At 39.1% G+C, this 12,477-nt stretch overlaps 1 protein-coding gene across 1 annotated transcript in view; it reads right to left on the reverse strand.

Annotated features, from left to right (window-relative positions):
• Positions 1-12,477, reverse strand: part of MND1 (meiotic nuclear divisions 1) — a 76,354-nt gene that overhangs the window by 20,876 nt on the left and 43,001 nt on the right. Inside the window, exons 4-5 of the mRNA XM_068990273.1 lie at positions 10,414-10,488; positions 7,278-7,392 (exon numbers count right to left, since the gene is read on the reverse strand). Of these exons, the coding sequence (XP_068846374.1) occupies positions 7,278-7,392; positions 10,414-10,488 (190 nt within the window). The remainder of the gene's footprint in view (positions 1-7,277; positions 7,393-10,413; positions 10,489-12,477) is intronic.

The following is a 12,477-nucleotide window of genomic DNA, read 5'->3' on the forward strand; positions in this document are numbered from 1 at the left end:
GGGTGCTCCCCTGTTAGTGATGGGCATATTCCAAGTCAGGTGAAAAAAAAGCCAATACTTTCTATTGGTAGCTTTTAGGGGAGCATCAAAGATGGCAAATAATGACAACAATTCTTTGGCATGAGGGTCTTAAAGAGCTCCTGGGTCCATTCTACTCCCTCTGATACTAAGAATGCAAGGCTGTTATTTCTTAAGGTTACTGCTGAGCTGGAGAGCAGGAGATGAGAGGAGGGCAAGGTGAACACCACAAAGTTTGCCCTTTACAAAGATTTGGCCATTTTTCTTGACTAGGTAAGTCTTTAGTTCTGGAAAAGCTGTAATAATTTTTTTCCAGTTTTCATGGAAGGGTACATTTTCAAAGGCCCTTACTCCACCATTTTCATTGTCATCTGGGCATTTACTTCTAAGAAAAATCTCTTAAGCACTTAAAAGATTTACTTTCCAAAATTTTACTGTGAGAATTCATTTTTACTACAATTTATTTTATTTGTTCTTACTTTAATTCAATTAGCATGATGAAATATAAATATTCCCTACAGGGATTATTGAGAAATAAAAGATAATACATAGCTGTATCTACATGGACATATGGGTTATAGCTATTACCCACAGAAAAACTGTTTCAAAATAAGCCACTATAAACTTAGAGACTAGCCTGATTGTGATAATTTGGGTGCTATAGCCATGCTAAGAACAAAATCCTATTAAAATCAATTTGTGAGACCCATAATCCTTTAATCTGTTCTGCAATAATATGATAGCCAAATCCTGGGAAGTCCCTCATTATCAAAAAGCACATTTTAAAAACAATAATCTCACTGAGGAAAGAGGATTTCAGGTCAGTCAAGTTAAAGCCTAAAAAGTTCTCTAGATTTAGTGATAAGAAAATTACTGCCATTTACTACCTACATATTTAAATTTCTTGAATCTGTGGGTTTACAGTTTTAATCAAATTTGAAAAAAATTTAGCCTTTACTTCCTCAGATATTTTTCTGACCTGAAATGTCCCTACTGTGCCCCCATCCCCAATATACACCCCTTCTGGGACTCCAATTACACATATATTAGGGTCACTGAAGTTGTCTTATATTTCACAAATGCTATTTTCATTAAAAATTTTTCTTTTTCTCTGAGTTTCATCCTGGATCATATTTATTGCCATAGTCTTTAAATACACGAATCCTGCAAGTTTAATCTGCTATTAATCCAATCCAATGCATTTTTCTTTTCAGACACTGTAGTGTTCACCTCCAGAAGCTTGACTTGGATCTTTTTCATGTCTTCAATGTTTCTATTTACTTTCTGAACATATAGAATACATTTAGAATCTGCCTGCAATGCAGGAGACTTGGGTTTAATCCCTGGGTTGGGAAGATCCCCTGGAGAAGAGAAAGGCTATCCACTTCAGTATTCTGGCCTGGAGAATTCCATGGACTGTATAGTCCATGAGGTTGCAAGAGGCAGACAGGACTGAGCAACTTTCATTTTCACAGTAACTTTTACATTTATGGTCTTCTAATTCCATTATCCAACAACACAAGAGAAGACTCTACACATGGACATCACTAGATGGTCAACACCGAAATCAGACTGACTATATTCTTTGCAGCCAAAGATGGAGAAGCTCTACACAGTCAGCAAAAATAAGACCAGGAGCTGACTGTGGCTCAGATCATGAACTCTTTATTGCCAAATTCAGACTGAAATTGAAGAAAGTAGGGAAAATCGCTAGACCATTCAGGTATGACCTAAATCAAATCCCTTATGATTATATAGTGGAAGTGAGAAATAGATTTAAGGGTCTAGATCTGATGGATAGAGTGCCTGATGAACTATGGAATGAGGTTCGTGACATTGTACAGGAGACAGGGATCAAGACCATCCCAATGGAAAAGAAATGCAGAAAAGTAAAATGGCTGTCTGGGGAGGCCTTACAAATAGCTGTGAAAAGAAGACAAGCAAAAAGCAAAGGAGAAAAGGAAACATATAAGCCTCTGAATGCAGAGTTCCAAAGAACAGCAAGAAGAGATAAGAAAGGCTTCCTCAGTGATCAATGCAAAGAAATAGAGGAAAACAACAGAATGGGAAAGACTAGAGATCTCTTCAAGAAAATCAGAGATGCCAAGGGAACATTTCATGCAAAGATGGGCTTGATAAAGGACAGAAATGGTCTGGACCTAACAGAAGCAGAAGATATTAAGAAGAGGTGGCAAGAATACACAGAACTATACAAAAAAGATCTTCACGACCCAGATAATCACAATGGTGTGATCACTCACCTAGAGCCAGACATCCTGGAATGTGAAGTCAAGCGGGCCTTAGAAAGCATCCCTACGAACAAAGCTAGTGGAGGTGATGGCATTCCAGCTGAGCTATTTCAAATTGTGAAAGATGATGCTGTGAAAGTGCTGCACTCAATATGCCAGCAAGTTTGGAAAACTCAGCAGTGGCCACAGGACTGGAAAAGGTCAGTTTTCATTCCAATCCCAAAGAAAAGCAATGACAGAGAATGCTCAAACTACTGCACAGTTGCACCTATCTCACATGCTAGTAAAGTAATGCTCAAAATTCTCCAAGCCAGGCAATACGTGAACCGTGAACTTCCAGATGTTCAAGCTGGATTTAGAAAAGGCAGAGGAACCAGAGATCAAATTGCCAACATCTGCTGGGTCATGGAAAAAGCAAGAGAGTTCCAGAAAAACATATATTTCTGCTTCACTGACTATGCCAAAACCTTTGACTGTGTGGATCACAATAAACTGTGGAAAATTGTGAAAGAGATGGGAATACCAGACCACCTGACCTGCCTCTTGAGAAATCTGTATGCAGGTCAGGAAGCAACAGTTAGAACTGGACATGGAACAACAGACCAGTTCCAAATAAGAAAAGGAGTATGTCAAGGCTGCATATTGTCACCCTGCTTATTTAACTTCCATGCAGAGTACATCATGAGAAACGCTGGGCTGGAAGAAACACAAGCTGGAATCAAGATTGCCGGGAGAAATATCAATCACCTCAGATATGCAGATGACACCACCCTTATGGCAGAAAGTGAAGAGGAACTAAAAAGCCTCTTGATGAAAGTGAAAGAAGAGAGTGAAAAAGTTGGCTTAAAGCTCAACATTTAGAAAACGAGGATCATGGCATCTGGTCCCATCACTTCATGGGAAATAGATGGGGAAACAGTAGAAGCAGTGTCAGACTTTATTTTGGGGGGCTCCAAAATCACTGCAGATGGTGATTGCAGCCATGAAACTAAAAAGACACTTACTCCTTGGAAGAAAAGTTATGACCAAACTAGATAGTATATTCAAAAGCAGAGACATTACTTTGCCAACAAAGGTCTGGTTAGTCAAGGCTATGGTTCTTCCAGTGGTCATGTATGGATGTGAGAGTTGGACTGTGAAGAAGGCTGAGCGCTGCAGAATTGATGTTTTTGAACTGTGGTGTTGGAGAACACTCTTGAGAGTCCCTTGGACTGCAAGGAGATCCAACCAGTCCATTCTGAAGGAGATCAGCCCTGGGATTTCTTTGGAGGGAATGATGCTAAAGCTGAAGCTCCAGTACTTTGGCCACCTCATGCAAAGAGTTTACTCATTGGAAAAGACTCTGATGCTGGGAGGGATTTGGGGCAGGAGGAGAAGGGGACGACAGAGGATGAGATGGCTGGATAGCATCACCGACTCGATGGACGTGAGTCTAAGTGAACTCCGGGAGTTGGTGATGGACAGGGAGGCCTGGCGTGCTGTGATTCATGGTGTCGCCAAGAGTCGGATAGGACTGAGCGACTGAACTGAACTGAATTCCATTATCTGTGTCAATTCTCGATCAGTTTTGATTGAAGGAGTATTCTTCTCACTAATGAACATATTTTTCCTACTTCTTTGTATATGCCTGGTAATCTTTCATTGTATGCCAGACATTACGAATTTTACACGGCTGGGTGCTGGGTATTTTTGTATATTTCTGAGCTTTGTCTGGAATGCATTTAAGTTATTTTGCAATAATTTGATGCTTTCAAGACTTGCTCTTACGGTTTGTGAGCTAGGTTGAGAGTAGAGCTCAGTCCATCTTGGATACTCCACTCAGTGCCTCGTGAAGTACAAATGCCTCTAATGCGGCTGCTGAGAAGAGACACTATTCCTGGTCCTGTCGGACTGCCTGGCACTGGTTTCCTGCTGGCCCTCTGCGCTCGTTCTTTCCTCAGCTTTGGGCAGTCTCCTCACAAGCGTGCGCAGAATACCTGAGAGGAGCTCTCTCTAGACCCCAGGGCCCTCTGTCTGTGCCACTCTCTGCTCTCCCGCATGCTGTCCTGTGAACTCTATCCACGCTGGTCTCCCTGACTCCCAGTTTCACCCTGACTCAGGAAGCCTGCAGGGCTCTTCCGAGCTTCTCCTTCCTTGTGCTGCAGCCAGGAAACTCCCTCAAAAAAAATAAGTTGGGATAATTGTAAGGCCTACTTTGTCTGTTTCCTTTTTCTAGGAATCACTTTTCTTCGCCATCTAATTTCAAGCATCTTGGAAACCATTATTTCATATTTTTTGTTTTTATGTGTGCGTAAAGTCAGTAGATTACTACTTTATCTTGGCTGAAAGTCAGAGTGCCACATTTGAATAAACTTCTGTGAGCTGTTCTGAATTTTAAGAGCAGAGGACTAGGCATTTCTCTATAAAAGTATAAACTAAAGTTAGTCTAGAAATTCTTTCTCTAGGTGTACAGGCTCTGACAGCTACTTTTTTTCATTCTGATTGTAGTTCTATAGTTTCCATAGGAAAAAATACTCTACCTTCACGTCTAAAATGTATTTTTGAAATAATGTAATTATCCTAGATATCTACTGTCTCTTTAATATGCAATTTTCTATAATTATATATTTTATAAAAATAGATGATTTTTTTAATGGCATGAAAAAGTAATAGCACAAAGCCAGGAAAGACTCTTATCCTCTCATTCTCCGATTAAGGTAAAAAATGTACAATGTGAAAATGTCAAAAGTTCATATATGTGTAATAGATTAATGATTATAAATTTATAGGACCCAAATACAGATTCACCTTATATGGTTGCATAAATAAATACTAAAAGATAATCTAGGTGTGATGCTGATGAAGAGAGAGAAAATCTATTAACTTACTGTAAACCAGAAAATTTTTCTTCTCATTGACTTAGCCCTCCTACCCTGCTTAAAACTCATTCACATTGGCATATTTCCTTGGGTTGAAGAATAAATTACCAAAGTGTTAAATTTAAAGGTTCAGATGGAGAGCAGAATTCAGGCAACTAGTACAAAACTACAGTTGCGACTTCTCTCTCAACTGTTGTAGTCTTCTCTCCAGAAAATCCATCACCTTTGATAGACCTGCAACTTCTTCCTTCAAGTTTCATCACCTTTCTAAGAAGTGATGCACTTGCCAAAATTGCTCCTTGGTTCAGACGTACAAGCAATGTCAAATCTGAAGTTACATGCTCGAAAATAAGCCTTCCCACTTCATGAATTAGTCTGGCACAAAATCCCTACTGATTTTCTGCACTATAAGATATACTGGCTTAGGCTCACCATCAGTGAGGGTCAGAGTGGTTCTGAAAGCCTAAGTAAGAGTTTTTAGTTAGTCCTGAGTGGACAGATACAGTCCAACTGGGGAAAGGTCTGTAAAAATGGGAGGTTACAAGTGGAGGTGATATTAGGCACAGTCATCTGCCCAGGGACAGAGCTGTGGCAATACAATAGGGACCACAAAGTGAAAAGCAGAAGCCGTGGCTGGGTGTGGCTACGAGCTGTGGGTCCCTAGACAGAAAACAGAATGAGGCAGGTAAGCAAAGAGTTGACACTTCAAGAAAAAAAGTCCAAGAATTAGACAACACTAAAATCAGGAAGGTAGATCCAAGTGAAAGTAATAGACGAACGATCATATTTGGTTCCTGAAACAGAATTTTCAGGATCAACTGCCAGAGGGAATAGCCAGGCTGATCCTGAAAATAAGCCACCAGAAGTATTACAAATCTGGGTAAGAAAACCATTCTTAAAAATGCTCTTTGATGAGACACTGCTCTGGGCAGGATGCACAATATTTGCTGTCCTCTCTAACAAGTAGTCTGTGCTTCCTTTCACGGGCGACTGACGGCGAGGCCTCGCTTCCTAGGAGAGAATGCCTATCCCGTCTCCTGCTGCGCTGATGTGCCCGTGTATACTGAGGGTCACGGGACAGTAGTTAGAACTTTAATAAAACAGAGTAGAGTGGCTAATTCTGAAGCAGATTTGGTTAGTATCAACAGATTCTTCTGTAGGAAGATGATACATGAAACGAAACCGGGGCAGCATGAAAGAGTCAACATTATCTCCTCAAAGAATTCACAGAAAATGACTGGCACAGACAGTTCTTCTTCCAAAGTCTCCACTTTGCTTTGAAAATCACCCTGGGTAATCGGCTGAATCAGGGCTAATATATATTATCTAGGCCGTGTACTACATATATTTGAATGGCCCCTCTTGGAGTTGTGTAAAATGGAATCAATCTCTAAAATTAAGTTTAACTTTAGATTCCACTAACTGCACTGCTTAACATTTTTTTAGTTATAAATAACACCATCAAACTTAACTGTAATCAAACTGTCCTCAGGTTAATTTAAAAATACTAAATATTTTCAATTTTCTCTCAAAGCCTTCAATCACATACTATAATATCCATTTTTCTAAATGTTTTACTTGATAATTACCTAAATGAAAAGAAAATCTGAGACAGAAAAATATGAAAAAAGTAATGCATATTTTTCCAAACAATTAAGTATAATATCTTTCATTTCCTCAAATATTCAAAATTCTATCTTTATATAAATGTACAAAAAAATATTGAAAATGCAGCTTTGGGGACTCTGGTTTAAAAGTAAGGAGAAACATCACTGGAATATTCAAATGGAAAATCAACACACCGATTAATTTTCTGCAATTTTTAAACTCAAATCTTTTGGTATTCTTTTCCTATAACAGTGTATTTCTTTCTGGATACAAGGTACTTGAGGTCAACTTAGCTCCTTCTCTGACTCCTCAGTTTCCTAAGCTTACATTTTACCCCACCAACTCTCCTTATTCTTGAACTGCTCAGTTTTGACTGTTCAGTGCTTTAACATTAAGACTCCTTAATGGAAATATTAATGCAATAGTAATAGCATTAAGGGCTTTATTTTCTCACATACATGGAGAATGGTTACAAGGCAACTAGAAGTATAAAGTATCTTTCATTAGCAAAGTTAAGAACTCTTAGGGACTAACACAAACTTACGTATTTCTTCCACAACCTGTGGGTCACATTCTCTGTATTTTTCTACTTCAGCCTGAAGCTGTTCCTTTTGGTCTCGAAGTGAAGAAAGCTCTTTGGCTAGCATAGTTCGCTCTTCCTGCATCAACATAACATTATGTCCAGTAAGACAAACAAAATGCCATGTTATAAGATTATACATTTTATAAACATTTTTATCTTATTTCTCATAACTGATACACACTGGGCTTTTGACAACATTAACATTAGTATACCCACACACATACATATATTCACAGTATAAGAACAAACTCAATTCTCATTTTTGTCTGCAATCTCCAATTATCTTCTGTATATGTTGACTGAATGGAAACTCAAAGATGATTATTACATGATAATTGTCATTTGTCATTACATGACAAATGGTAATTTTTTGGAGAGTTTCACAAGATTGTGTATATTCACACACACACACACACACCACTATATATATATATATATATGTAAATTTTATGGCAACATCAGACAGTATAAAGTTTTCCTTAAAAAAGTGTTCTAGATAATTTTCTAGTCTTCAAGAATGATTAACTTTAAAAAATATTTAACAATAACAGAAACAATAGAACTGTGACCTCCTATCACTTTCCTTTAAAGGTAAACCAAAATAAAACTTTGAAACAAAAAATGATCCAATAAACAGTATTTGAAATTTCTAGCCGTGGTTTTCATTAACAGGTAGAAGTCACAGTGCTGTTGGTATTCAGTTTATATGTGTGAAAAATAAGCCCAAACCAAAATCAAATACTGGAAAAGGTTATGGTATAGAATTATAGGATAAGTGTTACTTGCTCAGTCGTGCCCGACTCTTTGCGACTCCATGTTCTGCAGCAGACCAGGCTCCTGTGTCCACGAGATTTTCAGGGCAAGGATACTGGAGTGGGTTGCCATTTCCTTCTCCAACTATAGGATAAGTTTGAGGGAAAACCAAATAAGAGTTCAAGCTCTCTAATGGGACTCGTTTAAGGTCCCTTGCTAGCTTGTATTTTTGTACTTTTGCCTTCAGTTGCTCTCTTCGGCTCCTTTTCCTGGCACTGATGCAACAGAATGCATGTACAGCTCTGATGTAGCAGAGTCCAACAGAACTCTGCAATAATAGAAACGTTCTAGATCTGTGTTCTCCAGTGCAGGCAACGGGGCTACTAAGTACATGAAATGTGACTCTTATTACTGAGAAACTGAATTTCATTGTATTTAATTTTAATTCAAAAGTAAACAGCTATATATGATTAATGTAGGCCACATTAGCACAGTTCAGGAGTGATTTAAAATAACCACAAGATATGATGATCATTATTTGCTATCAATGCCCAAATCACACATAACCCTCAATGAAAAATAAGAGGAGAAAAAGCTAATGAAGCCAGGTGAAGCAGAGTGCTGAGTGTCTGTGTGAACACAGGGACCGCTCTCCACATATCCTGAACTGGGAGCCGTCCCAGACTGGTTATTAGCAACAAGACCTTTGCCACATTACTTAACCTTTTTGTGCTTTCAGTTCCTCAAACGTAAAAATGAAGACAGTAATAGAGGCTACCTCCTTGGACTGTTGGCAAAATTCAATACGGAGAACGCCTTCGGAACAGTACCTGCCTGGCTCACAGTAAGCAGAATATATATGATAGCTATGTCTTCTTCCCTGGCAGCAGCAGCAGCAGCATCACCAGGAATATATCTAATAGGTAGACTAACTCCTGACTAGCGAACTCAGGATGAACTTGTTCATCTTTCTCAGGAGTCATTCTTCTGATAGCTGTAGGCACCAACTAGGTTTGCTAGTGGTTTCCCCCCTAGTTTTGGTGGTTAAAGTGGACTGGGTAATCTTCAGCAGACTGACTATTATGGGGCATGAATATGCCACCATTAGTTGAAGGTGCTTCTATAGGTTATTGCCAAATCAAAGGAAAAAAACCACAGTTGAATTTTAAAAAGTGCTAATTGTTGCCAAATGAAGAAATACAAGTTTCAGGTTGTGCCCAGAACTCACCTTCCCTTAAATATTCTTTAGCAATTACCATTCTCCAATTCCTATCCGTGGCTGTGCTGACTACTCACATAAAAGAATGTATGTAAAATAACTTTGAAAAGCATAAAGCCATGTAAATCTGTGATGTATTCTTTTGTACAATGTGACAAGTTTTTGAGTCTCTTCCACAAGTGGTACAGAGGCTGAGATGAAGGGCTTAGAGGTTCATGTTGATCTTCAACATTCTTTCAAGTCATAAGTTCAAACTTGAGATAATGATAAAACTAAAAAGTAAAGTGATTTTTAAAAGCCCCTGCCCCTAATACAATACTTTAGGCAATGGCAACCCACTCCAGTACTCTTGCCTGCAGAGTCCCATGGACAGAGGAGCCTGGTAGGCTGCAGTCCATGGGGTCACTAGGAGTCGGACATGACTGAGCGACCTCACTTTCACTTTTCACATTCATGCACTGGAAAAGGAAATGGCAACCCCCTCCAGTGTTCTTGCCTGGAGAATCCCAGGGACGGGGGACCTGGTGGGCTGCCGTCTATGGGGTCGCACAGAGTCGGACACGACTGAAGTGACAAAGAATACAATACTTTAGAGAACACCTTACTTTTTAAAATAAAGTACGTCAATATTCATTTAAATAATTTAAAAATATTACAAGACCACAAGGACCCTATATTGACAGTTTTCAATTGGTTCTGTGCCAAGACTTTTAAAAATCCCAACTCTTAAAAATTTACATAAACATTTAAACAGGGCTTACTTTGTGCCAGGCTCTCTTCTAAGTGCTTTGCAAATATTAGCTAGCTTAATCAAACAATAACTCAGTGAAGTAGATTTTATTATTCCCCATTTTACAACTGAGAAAACGGAGGAGAGTGAGTTTAGGAGACGACAATGCAGGCAGTCTGGCTCCGGGGCTCATGTTTTTTTGCTACCCTGCCGTATACAATACAATAATGATCGATCTGGGTTCACAGTCAGTGGATCCACCAGGCCAAATGTTCGCGGCCTTCGCTGGGGCTTGCTTCTTTCCTAGAAGGAGCAGCACCCTCCTCACAGGAAGCACTGCTGCCTTCCCTACACTGAGGACTCGCATTATTAAAGGATGTGCAGGTACAGCTTACCGTCTCATGTCTGCCAACTTTAGCTTTCTCGATGCTCTTCTGTAGGCTCGCATACTTTTGGTTTCCCTCAGATAACTATAAAATTGAAACAAATAAAATGGCTTGCTAAGATAAACTGCCTTAATATAAAGTTTATGAATCAAGAAGACAAAATAAGATTTGCCTTCAGCCCGAGTCAGCATAACAAAAAATGTCAAAGACTACTTGGGGAACTGACTTCTCTAACTTGAGGAAAAGCAAGCACCATGAATCACTAGGGCAGGCTGAAAACGTTTAAAATATTTCTTCTTATCCTACACACAAAAAATGAATATGTTATCAATCTTTTCAGTCTTCATTCATCAGATTCCCTGCCTCTGTCACAAATAACCTGAGGTATACCATTTAAATTTTTAATTTGAAAGTTCAACAAAATCTTGTTTTATATACATTCTCTCTTCAAATTTCATTTCACTTCAGACTAAATTCTTTTTGAAACACTCTGTTTCTTATAGACTGGTAGTCCTGTGACCTGTTTCACTAATAGAGAGTCAAAAATGAAATTATTCTTAATTATTCTTCTTAAATAAGGTACTTTGTGAGGAATTATACACTGAGTTCTTAGACAAGAAAAAAATCTTTCAGACAAATCTACTGCCAATTTGGGCTTCCCTGGTAGCTCAGTTGGTAAAGAATGGCCTGCAGTGCGAGAGACCCTGGCTTGATCCCTGGATCAGGAAGATCCCCTGGAGAGGGCATAGGCTACCCACTCCAGTATTCATGGGCTTCCTTGGCGGCTCAGATGGTAAAGAATCCGTCTGCAATGCAGGGGACCTGGGCTCAATCCCTGGGTGGGCAAGGTCCCCGGGACGAAGGTATGGCAACCCACTCCAGCACTCTTGCCTAGAGAGTTCCCATTGACAGAGGAGCCTGGCAGGCTATGGTCCACGGAGTCACAAAGAGCTGAACATGACTAAGCACAGCACAGCACTGCCAATATTACATGTTTTAGATACCTTAAAAGAAACCAGTTTAAGCATTCAAGCTTAGAAAGTAGTAAGTTATGCTGAAAATGGATTAAATAACACAAGCATAAAGAGACCTTAGACACAGAATATTCATTAGCATGTGGTTGAGCCCACATCGAAAGGGACTGGTTAATTTCAGAACACTGCTTCCCGTCTCGATTTTATTAATCTTACCCGGGCCCCAAACTAAATAAATAATCACAGAAAATTCTCTACCACATCTTTTGCTGTAAACTAGTTAGAAATCTTAGGCTCATTGACTGGGTGAAAGTGAAAGTTGCTCAGTCGTGTCTGACTCTTTGCGACCCCCTGGATTCTACAGTCCATGGAATTCTCTAGGCCAGAATACTGGAGTGGGTAGCCTTTCCCTTCTCCAGGGGATCTTCCCAACCCAGAGATCGAATTCTGGTCTCCCACACTGCAGGCCGATTCTTTGCCAGCTGAGCCACAAGGGAAGCCCCTTGGGTAAGGGCTTTCTTAAAGTATATTCTACTCTTCATTCACTCTTAAGTTATAAACATTTGGAAAATAATTAACAAATGGATGAGTAATTTCTTTTGGCTGATTGTAAAAAAACAAAATGACCTTTCACAATATGACTTCATTATATGCAGAGGGTAAATTATACTTAGATACCCTTTTTTGCTTAAAAATCACAAACAATATCTTCAAAAAGTCGGTAGCTTTACCCTGACTTTAAGAAATCTTCCACTTCTCAATATGCACAAAGGGAATATTGTTAGTATTCCTTTGGTTGTCTAGTCCCTGATTCTAATCCATAGCACAAACAAGATCCATCTGTGATGACAAGAGGACATTACCACCAAACCAGTTACACCTCCTCTAGAGAGAGTAATTATCTTCCTAAGTTGAAATACAAAAATCTGCTGTAGAGTTAAGAGCCAAAATAAGCTTTAAAGCCCTAAATTTAGCAAGGAGACCTTGTTCTTTAAAACAAGAGTTCTCATTTATAAAACAACACCATGTTTAAAACGTTAATATTCCACCCTGAAGGACCCACCTGAAATAATTTAATAAATGCATGTAATAGCTACAT

Source organism: Capricornis sumatraensis, chromosome 17 (genome assembly GCF_032405125.1).
Source record: "Capricornis sumatraensis isolate serow.1 chromosome 17, serow.2, whole genome shotgun sequence".
Classification (NCBI taxonomy): domain Eukaryota; kingdom Metazoa; phylum Chordata; class Mammalia; order Artiodactyla; family Bovidae; genus Capricornis; species Capricornis sumatraensis.